General features: G+C 46.0%; 2 protein-coding genes across 3 annotated transcripts; one reads left to right on the top strand and one right to left on the bottom strand.

Moving 5' to 3' along the window:
- Positions 1-791: 791 nt before the first annotated feature.
- On the top strand, positions 792-8,202 carry abcd4 (ATP-binding cassette, sub-family D (ALD), member 4). 2 transcript variants are annotated; one of them, XM_080513842.1, is made up of 19 exons: positions 792-1,023; positions 1,156-1,274; positions 2,040-2,167; positions 2,740-2,879; positions 3,041-3,157; positions 3,631-3,756; positions 4,170-4,220; positions 4,310-4,404; positions 4,489-4,610; positions 5,430-5,521; positions 5,766-5,855; positions 5,972-6,177; positions 6,575-6,666; positions 6,765-6,801; positions 7,123-7,172; positions 7,237-7,289; positions 7,370-7,446; positions 7,542-7,657; positions 8,066-8,202. In XM_080513842.1, the coding sequence occupies exons 1-19, from the start codon at positions 986-988 to the stop codon at positions 8,165-8,167; spliced, it is 1,851 nt and encodes a 616-aa protein (XP_080369968.1). In that variant the 5' UTR covers positions 792-985; the 3' UTR covers positions 8,168-8,202. The 2 variants fall into 2 exon arrangements, with proteins under 2 accessions (XP_080369968.1, XP_080369967.1); XM_080513841.1 differs by lacking the exon at positions 8,066-8,202 and having other exon boundaries at positions 7,542-7,886.
- A 411-nt stretch (positions 8,203-8,613) lies between these two features.
- acss1 (acyl-CoA synthetase short chain family member 1) lies at positions 8,614-20,278 on the bottom strand. Its single transcript, XM_080513840.1, is given in 19 exon segments — positions 8,614-8,796; positions 8,893-9,014; positions 9,107-9,170; positions 9,501-9,628; positions 10,260-10,386; positions 10,839-10,951; positions 16,008-16,100; positions 16,959-17,096; positions 17,920-18,067; positions 18,179-18,331; positions 18,685-18,760; positions 18,762-18,794; positions 18,796-18,814; positions 18,817-18,861; positions 19,299-19,470; positions 19,472-19,499; positions 19,576-19,607; positions 19,609-19,676; positions 19,902-20,278. Coding segments are annotated over 19 exon segments (2,022 nt in total). The 5' UTR covers positions 20,194-20,278; the 3' UTR covers positions 8,614-8,625.
- Between the last annotated feature and the right edge of the window lie 1,870 nt (positions 20,279-22,148).

The following is a 22,148-nucleotide window of genomic DNA, read 5'->3' as shown; positions in this document are numbered from 1 at the left end:
ATGTGTCAACTCTTTTGTTTCCATAAATCTAACTCTTCACATATTTGTCTTTTTTTACTTGACTCACTAATTTTGTTAATAATATAAGATAGTAATTTTAACTTGTTGGATCTCTAGCAAATATAAAAGGTCATGAGATTAATTTATTTGAAGCCGGGGTGTCAATATAAGGCTTGCAGGCCAAAATTGTGCTCTTAGATTTTATATCTACATATTTTATATATGTAATGTTCTCCTATACTAGTGGTTTTCTTTTCACAGCAGGGTTTCTGAGCTTTTTATCATGATAAGGACTCTGTGCTGAAATTTCCTGAATAAAAACGGCTCTATAAATTTTTTTTTTCAATATTCATCACATTGAAACAATTCTGGGAATACGTGTCTCTATAGAGTTTCTTTAAAACTTTATGTACAAGTTGATTTCTTCATCAACAAAGTAATAAAACCTTTCAGAAAGAACGGGAAAAAAACCGGAAGTCACTTGTTTTCAAAATATTTTTCCCCTTTCAGTTCACATAGTACTAAATGCTCCTGACGAGATGGGGCGTTTATTTTCTATCACATTTTGAGTGTATTGTTGTTTGAATTTGAAGTGAAAACAACTGGCATTACGTCAACATTTTGCACAAATTGATTTTTTTTCATCTGAAAAGTAATTTGATTTTAATTTTGAAATCGCGCATGGCGCACGACCAACCGGAAGTCTGTTGTTTTTAATCACCTGACGAAAATACTCATTATTTTCAGAGTTGTCGGGAGAAGCAAGTGATCTGGATGGGACGGGACGTTTTTATAAGGCTTTATATGCATTTTGTTTGTACCCGCACAGTTTAGAGAAACAAGTTGTTCGATGTATTTTGAAGGACGCGTCGCGAGCGGCTGACGCTGTGGGTCACCTGAGTGGAAGTTGTCTCGAGCCGCTGCTCGATCGCCGCTCATGTGACAGAGCCTCCGGATCGATAACAAGAAAGTCACACTGGTGCAGATGCCTCGTCTGGGACAAAACAAGAGAGGAGCTAAAAGGTGACATTTTATTTTATTTATTTAGTCTAGTTGATGCATGTTCAAACCTCCACACTTCCGCCTTCAAGCAGCTTGTTTGCTTCTAAACACTCTTCCTCTTATATCTTGTTTTTCGTGTGTGTTTCCTTCCAGGCTGAAGGTGGACTGGAAGTTTGTCGAGAGGTTCTGCAGCATCCAGAAGGTTCTGTTTCCGTCATGGAGCAGTCAGAGTGTCCTGATGTTTGGTACCCTGCTCGGTGTCACGCTCACAGGTAACATCTGGACTTACGCACACATCTGGCGTTACCTTGTGCACTTTAATTACCTTCTTAAGCTGCTTTTAATCCATTTAACTCACATTTGCAACTGTGAAAGAGTTAAACGTGTCACACCATGCAGCTTTTCAACACTTTCTCATGATCTCGTTGGTCCAGAAACCTCGTCTTCAAGGTTTATTTGCCCCCAAAATCCAGCTTTTTTCTTAATTTTCCACCATTTCATTATTGGATCGATAGGAGCTGCATTCAGAATCTGCTGTGTCTGTGTGAGCTGGACTGGCTCCGCCCCACACATAGTACGTGTCACATTGCATCAAAATGCAAAAACAAATCTCATCAACTGGTGCCTCATTTGCCACGTGTCATAAAAAGAGCCTTTAATAGTCATTTGTTGTTTTTATCCATCCTCTTAAATTCCTTTTTACGTGACGCAGTGCCGTCCGTCTGTAAACTCCGCCGTAGGAACCAAAGAACCTGGAATTTAAGTTCCACCTTGAAACACTCTCAGCCTACAGGTTGTTTTTTTTTTATAGAAATGAGTTGTTTCTCTGTCGGATGCTCAGTTACATTCTGCTCATTGCCTAATGAACGACTCAGGTCATGTGTTGGATTGTACTTTAGCACCACAGTGTTTCTCGCTGACCTTTACCATTGTCTCTCTCTTTCCGAGTCGTTTTTTTACAAGTCTCTCCTCACATCTTGCCAACATTGGATTTTTTTTGTTTGTTTCTTTGTTTGTTTTTCTCTTTCTGCCTTCAGAGCAGCTGATCATTTACCAGGTGGGCGTCCTCCCCAGCCACTTCTACAACGTGCTGGCAGACAAAGACTACTCCGGCTTCAGGAGCCTGCTGGGCACCGCCGTGACGCTCATTTTGCTCAACTCCACCGTAAGGCATCGCTCCAGGTGGAACGTCAAAGACGTAGAAATAAATCTGTAAATACGTAGAGCCGCAGTGCAACAGTGGGGGGAAAGAAAACCTAAATAAAACAACGGTAAATAAAACATACAAAGGCGCAGACTGGTGACGAGGTATCTGCATTACAGAGGGTGAGATGTTCCCTAATGCTCCGAACACTATTTGGGCTTTTTCTTTGTAGAAGAACCAGATCAGTGAATTTGATTTTTTTTTTGACTAACAATTGCTGTGATCTCTGTAAATCCGTGCGGCGGATGATGCTTTTTGGCCATTTCTTTTTGCAGGACAGACTCCGAATTGCCTCAAATCCCTGCACAGTGATTTTTAAATATAGTGGAGAGAAGTGGTGACGACGAAATGCAGTTTACACACTTGAACTGTGTAACATGAGAGTTGATGTTTGATTTACAGTCACAGCCTTGTGAGGGCAGGTCAGCCTGACACGCTTTCTACTGTGTCACGGAAACTGACGACAGATTTTTATTGTCATCTCTGTCATAAACCCACAGAACAATCACATTCCTCTCTCTGTTGTCCTGCAGCTGAAAAGTCTGGACCAGTACATCTGCAATCAGCTGTACGTCCTCTGGAGGAAGACGCTCACCGAGAGTCTGCACTCGTCCTACTTCCAGGGCCGAGTCTATTACACCCTGAACGTCCTCCGAGAGGACATCGACAACCCGTAAGCTGTACTTCCGTTATTCTCCCACTGAAAATCACATTTTGATGATGGTGGCTTTAAGCGCGTTGACACTTTTGCCTCCACGCGGCCGCTGGGTTTTTTTTTTTTGGTTTTGTTTTCGTGACGCAGATTTTTATTTCTTGTGTTTGTGTGACGGGCAGAGACCAGCGGATCAGTCAGGACGCGGAGCGCCTGTGTAAGCAGATGAGCACCATGGCCAGCCGCCTCATCGTGTCGCCCTTCACGCTGACCTACTACACCTACCACTGCTTCCAGAGGTCGGTGTCCTACGACGGCCTCCACACGGCAAACACATGTTTTACCTTCAGGGGCCACAAGCAATTTAATTTCATCCCGAGTGGGTATAATAGTACCACAGTAACTCTTTTTTTTAAATGTATTTAAGGTAGTGCAGATAAACAATTCCATAGATGTGTGATGATGAACAATACATTCTATATACAAAAGTAATACAAACAAGTGCTACCTCAAATACTAGTTACATAATGTGCGTGTGCGTGTGCGTGTGCGTGCGTGTGTGTGTGTGTGTGTGTGTGTGTGTGTGTGTGTGTGTGTGTGTGTGTGTGTGTGTGTGTGTGTGTGTGTGTGTGTGTGTGTGTGTGTGTGTGTGTGTGTGTGTGTGTGTGTGTGTGTGTGTGTGTGTGTGTATGAGGGGGGGGGGGGGGGGGGGGGGGGGGGTGTGGGTGTGGGTGTAAAGTCTCTAACTCTCTGGAGTCGCTGTGCCTTGCAGCACCGGCTGGATCGGTCCCGTGAGCATCTTCGGCTACTTCGTAGTCGGAACCGTCGCCAATAAAATCCTCATGGGGCCGATTGTTTCAACTCTGTTTGAGCAGGAAAAACTGGAAGGAGACTTCAGGTAAATGTGGAGCACAGAGTTTATCAAGCAACTTCACATACAAATCTTGTTTTACCTTTTTTTCTAGAGGAAGCTTTGTGCTCTTTGAACAACCCCGGAAACTCTGAAAAGTTCTGTGTGTCTGTCTCTTTAAGAGACGCAAAGCTTTTCTATCCTCGGGTTTAGTTTTAATCGTATTAATTAGTTTCTTCCGTCGGATTTTCGGTGCGCTACGGAAGCACAAGTACACAAAAAGGTACATTTAAACATGTTAGAAAATTCTAGTTGTTGTTAATGATTCTTCTAATCGAGGAAAACTGTCCAGTCAAAGTCAGCAGCAGGCGACAGGCACACACACTTCATCTCTACGTGTCCAGTTGAAAACACTGATTCTACAAACATAACCACACAAATGTCCTTGTTTCCACGTCTAGATTCAAGCACATGCAAATCCGCGTCAACGCGGAGTCGGCGGCTTTCTACAGGTGAGAGACGTCCTCCGTGGTTTTCATCAAACTCTTTGTTTCAAGCGGCTCCGCCGGAAGACGCAGTTTGAAGCTGCTGTGACTTTCAGAGCCGGGAAAGTGGAGCACATGCGGACGGACCGCAAACTGCAGGAGCTGCTGCAAACCCAGAAAAGTCTCATAAACAAAGAGCTGTGGCTTTATAGTAAGACCACCTTCTCACCCTCGCTCTGTTTGGATCAACCGACTGGAGCTGACCTTTGATTTCTTGATTTTTTCCCCCCCTCAGTTGGGGTGAACACGTTCGACTACCTCGGGGGTTTCCTCAGCTACGTCATAATTGGCATTCCCATTTTCACTGGCATCTACAACGACCTCTCTCCCGGTGAACTCAGTGCGCTCATCAGTAAGGTAGGCTATCCAGCAAGCAAATATTTAAAACCAACAAACATTATACCGAAATCAGGGGCCTGCAACCCGCAAACCTTTCCGAAATGCGATTGGGAATTAAACGTTTTCTTATTATTTTTATGATGTTTTTAATTCCTCTGATTTTTCAAATGTTGTCTAATCTCCAGGATAAAGACGGCTAAATAAGGTAAAGCAGCTCAAATAGACAGGATGAGTAGAATAACGTCGCTGAAACTACTTAAAAATGAAATAATACAGGAAACATCAGTCAAATTAAAATGATTACACTTTTCGCAAAAAGAAAACAAAGGAAAATTGGGGGGGGGAAGAAGAAAAAATTTAAAAAGACAGAAAAAGAAAAAAAACAAAGTCAAGAAATGCTAGTATATTTAAAACCGCTCTCAATAATTGGAAACTCACTGTGGCTACAAACGGCTAAAATAGCTCAGATACATAAAAATCCATGGGAAAAAAAAAGAAAAATCTCCCAACAAAATGGCTCCAAAAGCGAAAGATGAAAAAAAAGTTGTAGCTATAAATGCAACGTGCAATTTATTTTTTGTTATGTTTTGTATGGTGGAAAATCTAAACAATGTTTTTTTTGGGGGGGGTCATAAACTTTGCAGACCCTTGTCCTAAACGAACATTTTCATGTTTATGTTCAATGCTGAAGAATTGGAATCTGTCAGAGACGGATTTGGCCACTAGATGGCGCCACCTGCCTTCTAAGAGCATAGTGTCATTTGTTCTTGCCTGTTTGCATTCCGAGCGTTCACTGTGGTTTGTCCTGGTCTCTTCTTGCTCCTCGTTCGCATTCAGAACGCCTTCGTGTGCATCTACTTGATAAACGGCTTCACGCAGCTAATAGACCTGTCAACGACTCTGTCAGACGTGGCCGGCTACACCCACAGGTATCACGCCGCATACTTAAACTCACCTCCGCCGCGACAGATGATGACAGCGGGGGTTTGTGCACGCCATCCAGCTCTTTATCACTGCCTCTGTGTGTGTGTGTGTGTGTGTGTGTGTGTGTGTGTGTGTGTGTGTGTGTGTGTGTGTGTGTGTGTGTGTGTGTGTGTGTGTGTGTGTGTGTGTGTGTGTGTGTGTGTGTGTGTGTGTGTGTGTTCGTGTGTGTTCGTGTGTGTTCGTGTTCAGGATCGGGGAGCTGAGGGAGGTGATGGACGACGTCCTGCGTAAGCAGTGCGACTACGACCCGGCGTCGGGGGAAAGCTACGACTTTGATAGGTTTGTACAGGCGGCGTTCACATTTTACATTTAGATTACATTAAACATACCGACGGCGGGAGGCGAGACGATAAAGGCGAAGGGTTTTTTTTTTTCCCCGCGCGTCTTTCCGACAGCGACTTCGACGTGCACGGCGGCCCCGTGGACACGGCCTTCGTCCTGGACCGCCTCTCCTACAAGTCCCCCGACTCGGAGCAGCTGCTGGTGGAGGACCTGAGCCTGAAGATCCGGGAGGGGCGCCACCTGCTGGTGGTGGGGAACACGGGCACGGGCAAGACGTCGCTGCTCAGGGTCCTCAACCGGCTGTGGGAGGCGGAGAGCGGTGAGAGGGCGGCGGGGGCCCCCGGGGGGAAAGTTCCGATCAGTTTCGGACGCGTTGTGTTCAAATAGCCCGCGACAAGGAGAGGGTCTTGTTCTGGAGGGACGCCAACTCACCAGCTTCTCTTTAATTGACAGCGTTTTCACCATTTACGTGACAGAATAAGCGAGAAGGTGGCAGATTTGAGGACGTTAGAGATGTTGAGAAAATCCGATCGGCCTTATCGTATCAGATACGTATGTACCAATGAGGCCTTCATCTGATCTCAAAATAGAATTTTTTTTTTAACGCCTTTCAGATGTAACCTTGTGCCTCATCACAATGGGTTGTTGGGTCACATGACACTGCCATCGTGTTCAGACTCTCCTCACTGTGGCGTTTCTCCGTCGCTCCCCGTCAGGTTTCGTCCAGATGACCACCTGCTTCGGGCCCAGAGGAACGCTCTTCCTGCCTCAGAAGCCCTACCTGACCGACGGCACGCTGCGGGAACAGGTTGGCGCCGCGCGCTCCCACCGCTCTCGCCTCTTTAAAGGCGTTTCCCCCCCTCATTAGGAATCCCATCAAAACATGGAACTCTTCTGCCCCGACAGGTGATCTACCCACTGAAGGATATTTACCCTGCGTCAGGTACAAACTGCAGTCTTGCATCACATTCGGACTTTTTTTTTTTAGCAAGCAGCGAAACACACACATTTCATATAGACGCAGCTTTATTTAGAGCCGTTTGACACTATTAACATCAAAGTGCAATCATGCAGCAAATGAATGAAAGAAAAACAAACAAAACTGAGGTTACAACACATGAAAGGCAAAGCTCATGGTAAAGTGTGCAGCGCAGCAGCACACCTGGGGGGGGCGCTGCAATTAAGGCAAACATGAGCTGCTTATACAAACATGTCAATAGGAAGTCGTTCTTGTGTGCCTGAAATCTGAAGTTTTGGTCCTCAGGGCTGGTGGACGATGACAGAATTACTCATTTCCTGGAGCTGGCCGGAGTGGTGAGTGAACCGTACGGATTGTTGAAGCTGATGTTGGCCTGAACCTGAACTCTGTGGTCTTCAGACCAACCTGGTGAAGCGGACGGGGGGCCTGGACGAAAAAGTGGACTGGAACTGGTACGAGTGGAGGGAAAAAACCAAAAAGAAACGACATGAGTCTCGCCACTAAAAAAAGCCCCCCCGTGTCCCTCTGGCAGGTACGACGTTCTTTCTCCGGGCGAAATGCAGCGTCTTTCCTTCGCGCGACTCTTCTACCTGCAGCCCAAATACGCAGGTGTGTTTCTCCGCCTCCACAAACACACTCTCGTGTCTTTTTTTTTTTTTTTTCTTCGTCCGGCTCTCATGTTTTTTTCCGTCTCGTCCCGTCAGTCTTGGATGAAGCCACCAGCGCTCTGACGGAGGAGGCGGAGTCGCAGCTGTACCGGACGTGCAAGCAGCTGGGCATGACGCTGGTCAGCCTGGGACACCGGAGCAGTCTGGAGAAGGTGAGCGGGGCTCGGGCCAGGGTCCAACACACCCGTCAGGTCGGACTGCTACAACTGGGCCATTCAAGTTTGAGAGTAAAAATGATGGGGGAAAAAAAACCCAAACAATTTCTATGGGAAATGAGGACGTATTTCAATATGAGGCCAATATTAATGGAACTTTCTGGTGCAAAATTCAGTGAAATGTCCCTTAAAACAAGTGTTGCATTATGGGTGTTGTGACAGCTTTGAAGCTAATGCTAGTTTTCTGGACACTTCAGCTCAGGTTCCTAGAACCATTTGGAGTTACTCCGATATTTGAGTTTGACCATGTTTGCAGCTCAGGAAGACGTTTGGTCCATAAAGTGAAATCCTCTGAAAGCGACTCGGATGACGGATAAACTATTAAATAGCATGTGTTCTTGGCAGTACCACGACGTGCAGCTGAAGCTGTGTGGAGCAGGTCGGTGGGAGCTGACCACGTTGAAAAACAGCAGCAGCAGCTCGAGTCCCAGAGAAGAAGTCATGTGACCCCACACTCATCTCTCCGCGAATCCCCGCACGTGAAGGAAGCCTCGGTTTGGGGATGCGGCAACAGTAAAGGTGCCTTAATTCAGTCTTTCGTCATCGTCTTCATCATCAGGTACTCGGCTGCGGCGCGACGGACTCCTTCAGTTCCCGTGGTTTCCATCTCAAAGTTGGAACTATTTCAAACCTGAAGGTTGCTTTTGCTTCATGATCGGAGAGCAAAACAAACGTTAAACACAAAAGGACGGTTTGAAAAGTACACATTTGTGTGACGTCACAGGTCCTCATTGTTTTATGTTTACGGCGTGAAATTATTACAACTGAATGTTGTCCAGATTATTGAAAAAAAAAGAAAAAATGTGTTTGTGTTCTACAATTAAAACAATCAACTTTTTTTTGTGGAAATGTAAAGATTAGTTTGAAAGTGCGAGTTGATGAGTCGTGTTCCTCCTTTCTCGTCCTCACTGTGTGTCCCCCAATATCTCGCGGTGACCCTGGATGATCTCCTGGACGGCCGCGGGGTCGTCCAGCGTGCTCAGGTCTCCCAGACCGTCCAGGTCGCGCTCCACCACTTTGCGCAGCACTCGCCTCATGATCTTGCCGGAGCGCGTCTTGGGCAGACGCTTCGCAAACTGCGGCAAGAGAGAAGAAAAAAAAGAAAAAAGTCGCAGGTCAAAGGCCCGAGGGGGGGGGGGGACTTCGAGCTGAAACCGGCGGCGGAGAGTCACCTGGACGACGTCTGGACAGGCGTATTTGGCGATCTTCTTGGACACGATGGCGTTGAGCTGCCGCCTCAAATCGTCCTCCGTCATGTGGGTACTTGCTTTAAGCACCACGAAAGCGTACACGCCTGGAAACATGGGGGGGGGAATCAAAAAAAAAGGAGGGGGGTTTGACAAACGTCTCTGGCCACTTCACGCCGAGAACAAAGCGCCCGCCCACCTTGTCCTTTGATGTCGTGTGAGATTCCTACGACGGCCGATTCAGCCACGTCCGAACACTGGTTCTGTGGGGAGACACGGACGTCACTCCACCGTTTACAGCCGTGGATCCATGGCGACGAAAAGGCTTGAAATGTTTACATTTTTCTTCGGTGAAACGTTTGAAATCACATGTCCCCGGTTCACACTTTTCTATCTGGATTCTTAGTGTAACGTCAATAAAAAACATAGATATTAACTGTTATTGTCCGTCTGCTACACTCCGATTGAAGAATAAAACGTTTTGATAAAACGCAATGCCTTGCCTTGGAATTTTTATTTAACACCTTCTTTACAGTTATATTAGAATGTCAGATTCGGGATCGTGCAGCTGAACCATTAAGTTTTCTTCTCACCACCACGTCCTCGATCTCGGCCGTCCCGATCCTGTGGCCGCTCACGTTGATGACGTCATCGAGGCGGCCGGTGATCTGGTAATAACCTTCCGCCGTGCGATGGGCGCCGTCGCCCGTGAAGAAGTAACCTGGAGTTTGAAACGGGTGCAGTGGGGTCACAACGAGGATCTACACGTACGGTATCAAGACTACTTGTAAGTAGCTTCACTACACCCCTCCTCTCCTAAAAAATTAAATACCAGTTAAAGGTTTTTCCCATAAAATAACGTGAAAGACATCTTTTTAATGTTTTCATTACAGAAATGTTTCAACAACCACGTCCGTTTACACGGAAATGGCAGAAATGATGTAGTTCTCGTCTTTTGCCACTGGTGGGTGCTGTTGGTTGTTTTTGCAACGAAGGGATGAGGGGGACTGAACGTGACCAAGAGTGAGTCTGCAAGTAAAGACGACAAGTAAAAACCGATACGACTTTGCATCAAATAAAGTTGAAATCCATCAATATATGAGGCGAAACCTGGTCAAACTTGATCAAACCTGAAGAAGCACTGTACTGCTTCCATATTGCTATGTATGCATTTGCTGAGCCACAGCGCCCCCTAAAGGCCACACCTGTAATGACCTCTTTTCCCCAGACCTCGTCTATAGACGTCGCCACAGACCGTGAAACAAGAGATTCTTCCTTACAAAATAACAACTGTCATCCATTACTTTGAGGGACACCTGCTTCTAAGGTGTGCGGAGGAACAGGCGGCGTACCGGGGTAAGGCTGGCAGTACGTCTCGATGAACCTCTGGTGGTCGTTGTGGATGGTCCTGGCCATACCAGGCCAGGGTTGCGCGATGCACAGAGCTCCAGACGCGTTGTTGGAAGTCAGCTCTTTGCCCTGGAACGACACAAAACGCTTCAATGGAAACGTGACGGTAAAAAGACTCGTCGGTGCGAGTTCCTGCCCGGGTGGTGCGATCAGCTTGTACAATCGGTGGAGAACAGACATTGAAATGTCTGAAACGTGTTTCCATGTGTGTGTGTGTGTGTTTGAGAGGGACGAGCTCAGAAACAACCAGCCAACTGTCTGCTCAATCTGTGCGCCGCGAAAGCAACTTCAATAACCATCAAAATACCGCGGCAGATTTATAATAAGCAGTTTGGCACGCCGGGAAGCGGGACTGACGGCTGGGAGCCGAGTGGGTATCAAAAGTGGCACAGCTGTTGACTGTTTTATAATCCTAATCTGACCTGCTCCTCTTCTCAGCCGTCCAGTATCTGCCCGGGTGGCACGCCACACACACACACACACACACACACACACACACACACACACACACACACACACACCTCCGTGTCCATGAGCACCGGCTTAATGCCAAAGAAGGGCCTCATGGCCATGCCTGGGAGAATGTCTGCGTCGGGTTCCGAGGGCCTCGGGGCGATGCAGATGCCACCCGTCTCTGGAAAACAGCAAAAACAAGGGCAGGACAGGTGATCAAAGAGGATTACAACGTTGACGGTGACGTCGGCGCGGCCACCATGTTGAGGTCGAGCGCTCATCTTTAAAGTCCCACTGTTGGCCGTTCGACCCCCCCCCCCCGATGCCAGACTCAAAGATCCGATTCCTCTTTCTGCGAGTGGCTCGACGTGAAAATACAGTTTCTCTGTTCTATTCCGAAGCGACCAGGATAAAGTCTTTGGGACTCTTTGGTGTCGCTTCAGCTTGAACCGTTCAAAACTGTCATTCACCAGTTTGTTTCCACAAAAAGATGAATTCAGCTCTCATTGTGTCCATTGCTCCAGGCTAAGCCCCGCCCCCAAAATACAAAGGAACCAATAGCATTCAGCAACTGAAGACCTGGACTCGGAGAAGCATCAGAGTTGGAGACACTGTTATTGTTTTCTGGGCTATTTAAGTCGTTTAAGACACTAAACTGGTCGATGACGACTTTTTTTTTAAACACCCCCCCCCCCCCCCGCCCCCCCCTCCCCCAATGGATCTTTGGCGCCCCCTGGCGGCAAATAACTGACGTATAGCACATTGCGACTGATCAAGCACTATATGAGAAATGTCCAGTTGTCATTTAACCAATCGCACAACAACCAACATTTCATTTTCCCCATGCTGTTTTGACAACTGGACACTGCAGTTCTATATAAATGAACCACAACCATAATAATTGCTGTTTTATATGAACAATGTTTCCTCAACTGGTCCCACTGTGACTGACAGCAGGCCTGCCGCTGTATATCACTTGTATATACTCTATTTGTACATAATGTAATTGATTTTTCTCATGAATGAATGTAAATGTTTGAATAGAAAAGACACATTTTAAACAAACACATTAACTTTTCGTTCAGTATTTGCACAAAATAAGAATATAATACTGAACTGACAAAGAAATAAAACTGCGTCGGAGGGAAAATGACGGTGGCCTGGAAGCTTAAAGGGGTTAATATGAAATCCTCCCTGTCGCATTAACGTAATGAAAGGAGTTAATAAAAACAGTCACATCATATCAACTCAGAATCAGTGCGATACTATTCACACAGGAGATCATTTTATAATTTAGCGTTAAAAAAAAAAGAAGGATATTTTGAAAGGTTTTGTCCATCGAGTTCCAGATTTTGGGGCAAAACTTGGTGCTTGGAAGTGATTTTAGAATGTCGACGCCACGTAAAGAACTGCTCTATGTTGAATTTCACCGTCGTCTCACAGCCAGACGAGACATTTTTCCAGTGTTTTCTTTTCTTTTTCCTCCACGCTGGTCTCAGTCTGAACTCGCCTCTTCAGCCCCGACAGGTGCCGAAAGCCTCCGTCCAAATTTAAACTGGCACTAATAGATGTGAGCACATTAATTAATCCGGCGCCGGCCAACTTACACTGGCGACCCATAACGCTTCGTACTGATTGAAATTCTGCGGAGAACTTTTATGGCACCGCTTGGCCTGCTTCCAAATGACACGGAGGATTTATTCGCTCCATTTTGCACATATGTGGATGATGAAGGGGCTTTGATGGTCGCTGGGTATTTAAACTGTGGAGCAAGCAGGCTGCGTTTCTTTATTTTGACACCGTCTTTTAGCCACGTTTAGTAATGCTCATATCAGAGATGAACAACTTTCATATTCTGAAAATATTTGCTGAATCCTAAATTTGATGCTCTTATTGACGCGCTCCCATTTCCACTTCGCCCGGACGACGTTTCGCAGTTTTTCTAAAAAACGTTTATTACAAAAATCATGTGCACACTGTTTCCAATTTTTTTTTTTCCTAATGTTTTGATGTGCTTTGTATGTACATGCTCCCAATGGGGCATTAATAGTTAAGCAGGGAAAATCCATTAGAAGAAAAATAATGCACTTTATTTTTTTAGTTTTTTTTAAATGGCCGTCTGGGATCGTAATCTTTACGCCTTGGCTCTTAAAGAAACAGGCACACAGACTTATGGCTACTTATTTAATATAAGGAACAATCTGTATCCTGTTGTTTAATCTGATTTAATTAAAAAAGAAATAACATTATTTGATATTATTAACCTTAAACTGAAGAGCATCCCACAATATGCGAGGAAAAAAAATACAATTGATTTGTGGTTCAAATGTAGTGAAATGCGTGTGGGAGCGAATGTGACCCCAGACCAATGAAGGTCTCGTGTAGATCTTTGGACTCACGACCTCCCAGGGTAAAACCGAACACAATTAGGCCGGGCTGGACCTCGAGGGGGGGGGGGGGGGGGGCTCTGCTAATCCGCCTGGTAGTGTTGGTGGTAACAGCCGGAAACGGCAGAGGGGACCCGTTATAAAGTAGGACACAACAGATGATCCCACAATAGCATTAGCAGCCGGCATCCTGCTTCACATCAACTGAAACCACCAGGCTTCTGGACCAGACTCTCATCAGAGCATTCCTGCAGGGAGACGCTGCTCTTTTGCACCCGTAGGTGTTTTATCAAGCTCCAAGCGACGACAAAATGCTTTTCCCCGTCCTTCGCGGGTGCGAATATGTAGATAATGAAGTCATTTTCCCACGGCTCGAAGCTGTAAGTGCTTCCCAGACCCTGGCCTCTCTCTCTCCGGTCCTGGATGATCCAACATGGAGGCCGTATGCCAGCAGCGGATCAAAATCTATTTTTCCTCTCTAAACAGGCTACTTGCTTCCAGATCAACCAAATGGCCTTTATGAATAATGCCACTTAGTCGTAATTGGGAGCTCCGGTCCAGGAAAATAACATAACAACATAATCCTTTTTTACTGAAGTAGGGTATTTGGGTCATATCTGTGTCTGTAATTCTCCAGCTCATGATGCTCTGATGTTTAATTATTGTCAATTAATTATAGATTTTTGCCATTTGCATGGTAATTACCGCGGCTGGCGCTCCGGTCATCACTCAATCTAATCTGGAGGGACCGAGGATGGAACGCACAGCTGGGTCTTGCTATTTTTTTCCACGAAAAACTTAAGACTTTTTGGACGTCGACCACGTCGGGGTACGGCTGATTTCTTTAGTCGAACCAGCTCCATTACTTCACGTCGCCGGGACAAATCTGTCACGCGACTCTTCAGGCCGTTGCGAGCGCAAACATCTGCATTCGTCTGCGGAAGCAACTGCACAACTGCTACATGTGAGCATCTGGCTGAGTGAAAAGGAAGTGAGGGGAGGGGGTTTCTGCTTTGTGGCGAGCGAGTGTTACTTTACAGAGACTGATACTGAGGCTCAGCTTCAAGAGGAACAATTCAAAATAAAAAATGGAAAAATGAAAAATCTGGTTTGAATAGAAAGTCTTTGAGGCTTCATACAAGTTCTTCTGATACTGTGCAATTACACACACACACACACACACACACACACACACACACACACACACACACACACACACACACACACACACACACACACACACACACACACACACGGTCACAAATGTTACGTAACACACTTTCTGCCAGAGGGGCGGACCTGCCTGCTCTCCCCTTGAACTTCCCTTTGTTGACAGATCATAAAATGTGCAAATGAGTAGTTTGACACTGTGAAAGTCACAGCATGAGTGGAAGAATAAAAAAAAAGAAAAAAAAAAGGTCAAAGTCTGGAGTTTGTTAATAATCTGTATTATACCAGAACCATCAATATAATTAAACCCATGGCTCACGACAATATTCAGTTAAACACGCCAATAGTAAAATAATCTTGCAAACAAGTATCAAATATTAAAAGTCAGTCCCTCTAATCAAAGTTGCCAATTCATGGGAAACAATATACTTTCTACATTCAACAACCTATTACTTGATGTGATTACTATTAAAGCCATTATATTCCTATAGTTTTAGTTGATTACCACTACAAGCCGTAATTATTTACATTGCAGCTCTCGGTGCTGGAACAAGGTGAGCTGTGCTCTCTGTATACACAACACGGCAGAGCCTCCATGGCGGCGCTGCTGCTGGACACCCGAAACATTTTGTCCTGCTCAATCAGTTCGTCGCTCCTTCCTGGAATTCTCTTGAGAACGTTGATCTCTTGACTGGCCTCCAGTTTTGTTTCTGTTTTGATTTATCGTATTTCGTCGGTGCATTCACTGAATCCCAATTGGTCTCCCAGTCTGTTTTGACACGTTCATTGTCGTTTATTTGTTTACTTACATAGCTTCATGGATACTTTGAAGGACACGTCACTTAATCCCTCACAAAGTCTTTGTCTGACGGTATGATGACATCCTGTCTTCTATGTTTGTTTATCTAAACTGACCTAAATGTACATTACTGTTTATACTTTGGCCGTTTGTTCTTGTTGTCCACTGTTGTGCTTATGTGTCTCGCGTGTCCATCCTGCCGTTGTTTTTGTTTTTTTCTTTTTCCATTACTGTCCATTTTAGAGGTTTTCCGTCCCGATGTGACCGGTACGGACAAACAAGGACACGACTCCACTCTTGATCCCTGACGTGAGTATGGATACGACACGCCGTCCATTATTAAGTTGTTGTGCAATCGGAGAGAAATATTATGACTCATTTACAACAACACGATAAGAGCAAGAAATAGATAATGATGGATGTGTTCCCAATCGGATTTTGACATAACACATATAGATTAGTGCTGCTCACACTGTGACTTCTGGGCCTCGTTTAATATAAAATACTTGGCGATCAAAGATTGTTTAGTACCAGTTAGATAAAGGTTTTAAGACTAAAATCATCATTTTATATGTAAAAATCTGTTGCAAAACGTCAAACCAAACAGACATATTTCACATATTTTTCATCAGAGTGTCTCTTGGCTGTATTTTATAAACCACACAGCTGAACTGTTGTATAATATAACATGTTGCTGGTTTAATGTGCACAGAGGACACCATCGCTTTTTCTTCCACACGTTTCTCCCTCTTATCCATTAAAACGATTCATGAAAAGGACCAAAGGAGCAGCGGTGTTTTCTCTTTGGGTTTCATTCCAGCAGCTCTAGATTTTTTGGGCAGGATTAGTTTGGGACGGACACGTGAACGTAGATGAATTACCTGTTTGCCACCAGGTGTCCACCACGGGACAGCGTCCGTCCCCGACCACCCGCTGGTACCACTCCCAGGCCTCGGTGTTGATCGGCTCCCCCACTGCGGGACGGAGAAGGACGGATTACAACGTGAACTGGACGTAAGTCCTTACATTGGTATTCACTTGTTGAGTCCAGTGGGAATCTTCCACCAAGTGTGTCCATAAAAAACTGAATTTTTGTCGTCAGGGTGAAAACACCCATAATGCAACAGCGACTGAGGTTTTTTTGGGGGACATTTCACTGTATTTTGAATCAGAAGGTTCCATTAAAATTGGCTTTATGTTCAGATCGTAGCCATTTTAAGTCGTGATTGTTGTTTTTTTTGTGATACTATAGATGTTTTATCACGTATAACTCTACGCCACAACAAAGAAAAACTTTAACGTTGAAATCTAAAGGTTATTGTGGCACTATTTAACAACTCGACGTGACATTGAGCTGAATGAGGCCCCGGAATTATGACGTGTGCGACACTCCTGCATGACATGAACAGTAGCTTCATATTCACATGTTTTACCCCGAGGGGGGGGGACTCAGAATAGTTTGGGTTCGTGTGTTCAGCTTGTCCTTCTGGGAAAAAGAGTAGCTTTGTAACTTTATTTAAAACACCACTTGGCGAGGAGGAGGAGGAGGAGGAGGAGGAGAAGGAGGAGGACAGTTGTGACTTTCTTCTGCATGAAATAACCAATACTATTACCATCAAGGGCAAATACTTCCGCTTTCATTCACCTCCCCCTTTTTTTCCTATTTACAGGACTTGTTTGCATTTGTATTAAACAGTTAAGCGAATAAGTGAAGGTGAAGAGAAAAAGTAATCAGGTTCAATTTGACCATCCAAGGCAGAGCTGAGTGCAGCCCTACAAACAGGGGGAAAGGAAAAAAAAACCACGATTCCCGAGCGTCATGTTTCACATACCAGAGCCGAGGGTTTTGAGGGAGGAGCGATCGTACTTCTTCACCCAGTCGTCGCCGTACTTGAGCAGCAGGCGGATGGCGGTGGGAGCGCCGTAAAACTGGTTGATCCGGAGCCTCTCCACCATGTCCCAGTATCTCCCTGCCAAGAGACAAACAATGATCGTATCGCAGTGATTCACACCGATGTCGCACGACGTTTATTCAAGTCGCCCGTCAACCGGAACCGACGTAAAAGATAAAACGGTTAGTGAAACCGGAGAGGGCCTCCCGGCCTCTCGGCGGTCCCGCTGTCCCCCCCCCCCCCCCCCCCCCCCCCCCCATTGACAATAACACTCACCGACACGTGAGATGACATCTGTGTTTATAGAAGCCGCTGCTTCTGGTGTTGGAAGGTGCGGTCAAGTTCAAGTGTAAACAGTTATTCATAGGCAGGGGGGGGGGGGGGGGACACACGAGCATGCAGAGCTCGAGGAAATACAGAAATACTGCAGCAGTGGCAGCATGTGCCAGCGGACTGTACACAGAGAGGCCGGACGGCTCACAGAGCAAGTGAAAGCTTCTTTTGTGTCCGACAATGAATCCTCTGAACGTCACGCAACCCAAGTGGGACAAAGGGAGAAGACTTCGGGGGAAGATGGACGACCCGCGGGCCAAAACCCGGCCCGGGACATTACCATAAGTGTCAAGATGGCAAAGAAGCCCTCGACTTTTAAAAGTGAAAGTGAAAACACAACTTTTAACTCTCTAGTAAATGCCAGAACAAAGAAAAACCGGTCAATTTAAACCCTAAATGGTCTTCGTGGAACTATTTTACCTGCTCAACTTAAATGAATTATCAGCCTCTCTTTCGTCTTACTTCCACAGTACACAGGAAACAAACCAACAATCACAGATCCAGACTGGTTACCACCGTTTCTTCAGCCAAAATGGGTTTTTTTTGTCATTGCTGCTGGCGTGCGCACCTGGATCGGGGTAGATGGGCGTGCTCTCAAACAGCACGGTGGTCCCTCCGTTGGCCAGCGGCCCGTAAACACAGTAACTGTGTCCCGTGATCCAGCCGATGTCCGCCACGCAGCCGAACACGTCTCCGTCGTGGTAGCCGAACACGTACTGGCGAAGATTCAAAAATGGACGCGTCAAGTCGTATCTAAAGACGGGGTTTTCGTGAAAATCGCCTCCAGTGATGTGCTGCGACTGCGGGTGTGGCTGAGGCGTCTTTACCCTGTGTGTGAGGGAGGCGTACAGCAGGTACCCGGCCTGAGTGTGGACCAGACCTTTGGGCTTCCCCGTGCTGCCGGACGTGTAGAGCAGGAACAAGACGTCCTCGCTGTTCATGGCCTCCGGCTCACAGACCACATCTTCCTTTGACATCTCCTGCAAAGGTCCAGCCACAGTCATTGAAGGCTTCGTTCAAACGTTACCTTGTCGTTCTCTTCAGTAGTTAATTGGCTTATCCTTCACAACAGATTTTTATTTTATTTTATTTTATTTGAATAAACAAGTGTTTATTGAGATCAAAGATCTTTTTCAAAGGCGACCTGACCCAATAAAGCAGCAAAAGTAGACGAGATAATGGCCAATCACAGTTTAGAAGCAGAGCCGGGGCCAGACTGAAGATCTTATAGGTCGTTAAAGATCAAAAATATATTTCATCTCTCTGCTAAAGTTCAGCTCAGATTGTTAATCCCGTTATTACTGTCACTACCTCCCCACCACCCCACCCTCACCTCCTCCATGGCGACGTCTCTGGCCGTCATGGCGACGGGGACGGGGTTCTCCGTTCTCATGGCGACAAACACCTCGCACGTCGGGGCAGCTCTGCACGGCCTCGTCCACGTCTTCTCAGCTCGATGAGCCTCCTCCCCTGACGCCTGGTTCACGGGTGATGACGGTGCTGGACTGAGCTGCAGAGCGAGAATCACTTTATTACACCTTAATAACCATTCTAAGGTCGCGTTTAAAGCTTTAAATCACTCTTTGAAGTAAAAGACGGCACAAATAATAATCCCGCCTGTAGCAACAACTGAACACAAAGGAGGTTTTTGATTTGGTTTATTAGCGTGTTTCTTCACTGGGGCTTTAACTTTCGTCACATAAAAGTTTAAACCGTCTTCTGTAAAAGGTTAATGAGAAGAGCAGTCGTGTTGCCGGCCTTTATAATCCAAACTGAATGCTGGAGGCCAAGTCCAAACAATAAAGTCGTAGGTCATGAATTCCCAAAAAACAATGAAATAAAAGATGATCAAAAGACTTTATAGGGCCGGGGGGGGGGGGGTTATAACCTGCAGTACCAGCCTCACGGCGCTCACTGAAACATTGACAGGCTCTAAACCCGCCTCACCATCTCTGATCCGCTCTGACAGAGCCTCCGCGCTGAAGCCCGCGAACACCACGTTGTGCGCGGCGCCGATGCGGGCGCAGGCCAGCATGGACGCCACGGCCAGCGGGCAGGGCGGCATGTAGATGGTGACGCAGTCGCCCCTCTTGACCCCTCGCCGCCTCAGCAGGTTGCCCCAGGCGACAGGTCATCTCCAGCAACTCCCTGCGGAGACACACAGGCAGTCGAGATAAGACGTGCACGAGATAAGATGGGAAGATAGATGGAAAAAAGAACTGACCTATAGGTGTACTTGGCCTCTGACCCCCGCTCGCTCATCCCTCTCCCAGATCAGAGCCACCCTCTCCGGGCAGGAGTGCACGTGGCGGTCCAGGCAGTTCACTGAAGTAGAAAACATTAGAAAGTGGAGGAAAAAAGTGAGCTCGCATTGCAGCCTGTTTGCACAGATACGTGTTTGTTGACGCCTTCGCAATGTGGGAAAGTGATAAGTGCTGTTTGAAAAAGAAAAAAAAAAAGGAAAAAGGCGTGACTCTGACAGATGGTAAAGTTTTTAATCTCTCCGATCTTAACTTGTTAAAAAGCTAAAACTTCGAGGATGGGACTTACCGGACACGTTGAGCTTCCCTCCCTCGAACCAGTGGATCTTGCCCCGGCTCAGGTCGCAGTCCCGCACCGTGTGGAACGGGCTCATCCAGCTCAGGCGGCCGCGCGCCACGGCGGCCCAGAAGCGCTCGCTGTTGGAGACGGAGAAGTCCTGCAGAGCCGCGCGGCCCGAGACGCCCTCGAAGCCCGCAGCCTCCGGCATGAACGCCGCGGTGTTGCATCTCCTCTGGCCCCGCGCCGCGACACGGAGCCGCGGGGCGAGGAGGAGCCGACGGCATCCGGAAGGCAGCCGCATAACGTCCAAGTTCCCAAAACAAAAAAAAAGCAAGCGCTCGTGTTGTGCGTCCCCCTGCAGCGCGCGCGCAACGCTCAACTGAGCATTTCCGCCGCAGATAAGACCTGTTGAGCCACTCGTGGAATTGACTTTACTCAGCTTCAGAGAAGAGGAAGGGGAGGGAAAAAACTTGGAAACTCCGGAGAGGAAGGGCCTGAGGAGCGATGCGTAAAAGGGCGGTAACAAACCCGATGTGCCGACACTTGCTTGTTCGCAGAAGTTCAGCCTGAAAGTTGTGCGCGCGCCACAGAATAATCTACCAAACTTTACCAACGCAAACATTCAGCCTGTTCCAAGACATGCACGTGTCGGTTTTTGTACAAAAACACTGAGAACAACAGTATAATACATGTATATACAAACAGAACGCAATGTTTTTGTTTGTTTGTTTGTTTGTTTGTTTTAAAGGTCCCATATTATTCAACGTTCATTTTCTCCAGGTTTTGTAACAGTAACAGCCTGTGTGTGAAGAAAGTCTGTCATCTCCCTCACCTGATTGCTTCACTTTTTAACAGATGATTCAGGGGGGTTCCTCTTCGTGACGTCATAGTTATGTAATCTGGTAGTGGACGCTCACTCTGACCCTCCCACAAGTAGAGGGGCTCTGGCTCCATGAAATTACAAGTAGGCGTTGTTTTGATATGGATCTTCCCGCCTCTTGACCCGATAAACCCCGCGATCCTCTCCGCGACATCGCTTAGCAACGCCAACAATGGCGGACTCCGTGCTACAGATCGTGCCCAAAAGCTGCTGGCGCTAGTCGGTTTAATAACTCGATCTGTTAGATTCCTCTAATAAGAGGATTTTTACTCGCTCGTTTTTATTTTGGTGTATTAAGTTACAGTGCCACCTATAGGTCTGGAATATGTACTACATCTTTTTCCGTCATTTTCAATGGTGCTGTGTGGATGGGAAACTTTCTAAAAAATGACAATTCAAAAGATAATATTGACTCATTTTGTGTTTAATGGCAGCGACACGTCTCAAAAAAGACGACCTGGCAGGTGTTCAAAGTGGCCCGCCGTCTCCATGGAGATGGAGTTGGAGCACTTTCGAAAAGTTTTCCCCTCATCTAACACGGAGACACGGAGTGTTTTTGAAAAATGTTCCACCTTTGAAGCAGCTTTCAAAACGTTGTCGCGTAAACAGGGTGTCGAGGCAATAGGATTTTATTCAAACTTAGTTTGTTGAGTAAATAAAAATGATAGAAAGGAATCAGTCAAGTGTTATTTGTTGAAAAAAAAATTATACTTTTCATTACTGAATCTTCTTTCATCACTGTCATAGTGACCGATTCAAAAACCAAAACGTTTAGTACATGAAGACTTATACAACTATACATGATATAATTTTTATATATAACTATACATTCTTGTAATCATTTAGTGTTTCATAGCATGTCAGAGAGCGATTCATATATAAATACATAGTCAGAGCAAAATCCTTAAAAACATAATCTATAAAATAGACTAGAGAGGAGCATGTGGGATGATGATCAGAACAACAAAGCTTCAAGGCAGAATGCAGCAGTTAATATAAAGAAGTGTTTTGGACATTTCACTGTATTTTCCACCAGAAGGTTTCTTTCAAAAAAAATTGGCTTTATGTTGAGATTGCAGTCAGTTTCACTAGTGATTGTTGGGACCCGTGTTCCAGACATCAAGGAGGTTAACAATAACGAGAAGGAGAATTCAGACTGGAGAAGAGGAAATATAGCAATAGAGGTGAATTGCACTCCTGTGCATCACAGTTTCAGGGCATTACAATGTCAATGGTAGTTAATATTTATCTATCTCAGTGGCTCTATTGTTTTTTCCCCCCCTTGGTTTTACAGAGGAGGTGCAAAACAGACAAAGAAAACACATCTTACTGACGTTATATTTTAAGCTGTTGTACATTTTTATAGGTTTTATTGC

This window comes from Blennius ocellaris (assembly GCF_963422515.1).
Source record: "Blennius ocellaris genome assembly, chromosome: 18".
NCBI classification, from domain to species: Eukaryota; Metazoa; Chordata; class Actinopteri; order Blenniiformes; family Blenniidae; genus Blennius; species Blennius ocellaris.
This window is presented reverse-complemented; position numbering and strand designations above follow the sequence as displayed.